Raw genomic sequence first — 1000 nt, 5'->3', positions numbered from 1 at the left:
TACAAAGTATCCGGATACTTTTAAATCTAAGCATTTGATTGGCTAATTTCGCGAGATACGGATACCAACTACTTTAAAATAAATTAATTTCTTTTTAATTATAAAAATAAAAAACAAATTTAAAAATCAATCCCGCGAAAAGTATAAAAATGGCCGGAAAAGGAAAATCAGTTAGAGGAAAAGCATCCGCTGGAAAATCAGTATCTCGATCAGCTAAAGCTGGTCTCCAATTCCCAGTTGGAAGAATCTCAAGATTCTTGAAGCAAGGCAGATATGCCAAGAGAACATCTGCTGGAGCACCAGTCTACCTCGCCGCCGTACTTGAGTACTTAGCAGCTGAGATCCTCGAACTCGCTGGAAACGCTGCTCGTGACCACAAGAAGATGCGTATTGTCCCAAGACACATTCAACTCGCTATCAGAAACGATGACGAATTGAATAAGTTGATGGCATCAACCACTATCTCATAGGGTGGTGTTCTCCCAAATATCCACTTCAAATTGCTCCCAAAAAAAGGAAAAGGAGAGAAAGGAGCAGAGGGATCAATGGAAGTTTGAGCGCAAACTTGAATAAAATGATTAATTCATTTTTTCTTAATAAAGAAACTCGTTAAATTTTTATTTTATTTCTAATTTAACATTTGTTTGTATCTTGTGAGTAATAATTACTATCTTGATTATTGATCTGGTTTTAATGTATATACATGATAATTTATTTTTCTGCATTTATTACCTATTATAATTATATATTAAATGTGATATAAATGCTTTAAATAAACTTAGCTATTTCATTTAAATTTTTATTAAGCATCCCTTTATTATATTTTTTGGGGTTTTGGGGTTTTGGGGTTTTGGGGTTTTGGGGGGGTTTTGGGGGGGGTTCTTTAATTCTTTAATTTTAATACCGTATGCATAAATTTTTGTATTAAATAACAAATCAAATTTCGGAACTAGATATATTGTAAGGGGTTTTGGGGTTTTGGGGTTTTGGGGTTTTGGGG

General features: G+C 33.8%; 1 protein-coding gene across 1 annotated transcript; it reads left to right on the top strand.

The window, feature by feature from the left end:
* Nucleotides 1-120: 120 nt before the first annotated feature.
* Nucleotides 121-608, top strand: LOC149033860 (histone H2AX-like). The gene has a single exon (XM_089194943.1). It carries the CDS (start codon nucleotides 150-152, stop codon nucleotides 468-470), a length of 321 nt encoding a protein of 106 aa, XP_089051069.1. The 5' UTR covers nucleotides 121-149; the 3' UTR covers nucleotides 471-608.
* The last annotated feature ends 392 nt before the right edge of the window (nucleotides 609-1000 follow it).

Source organism: Pocillopora damicornis, unplaced genomic scaffold (genome assembly GCF_964200805.1).
Source record: "Pocillopora damicornis unplaced genomic scaffold, jaPocDami1.2 SCAFFOLD_5089, whole genome shotgun sequence".
Taxonomy (NCBI): Eukaryota; Metazoa; Cnidaria; class Anthozoa; order Scleractinia; family Pocilloporidae; genus Pocillopora; species Pocillopora damicornis.
The sequence above is the reverse complement of the archived record's forward strand: the minus strand, read 5'-3'. Positions and strand labels throughout refer to the sequence as shown.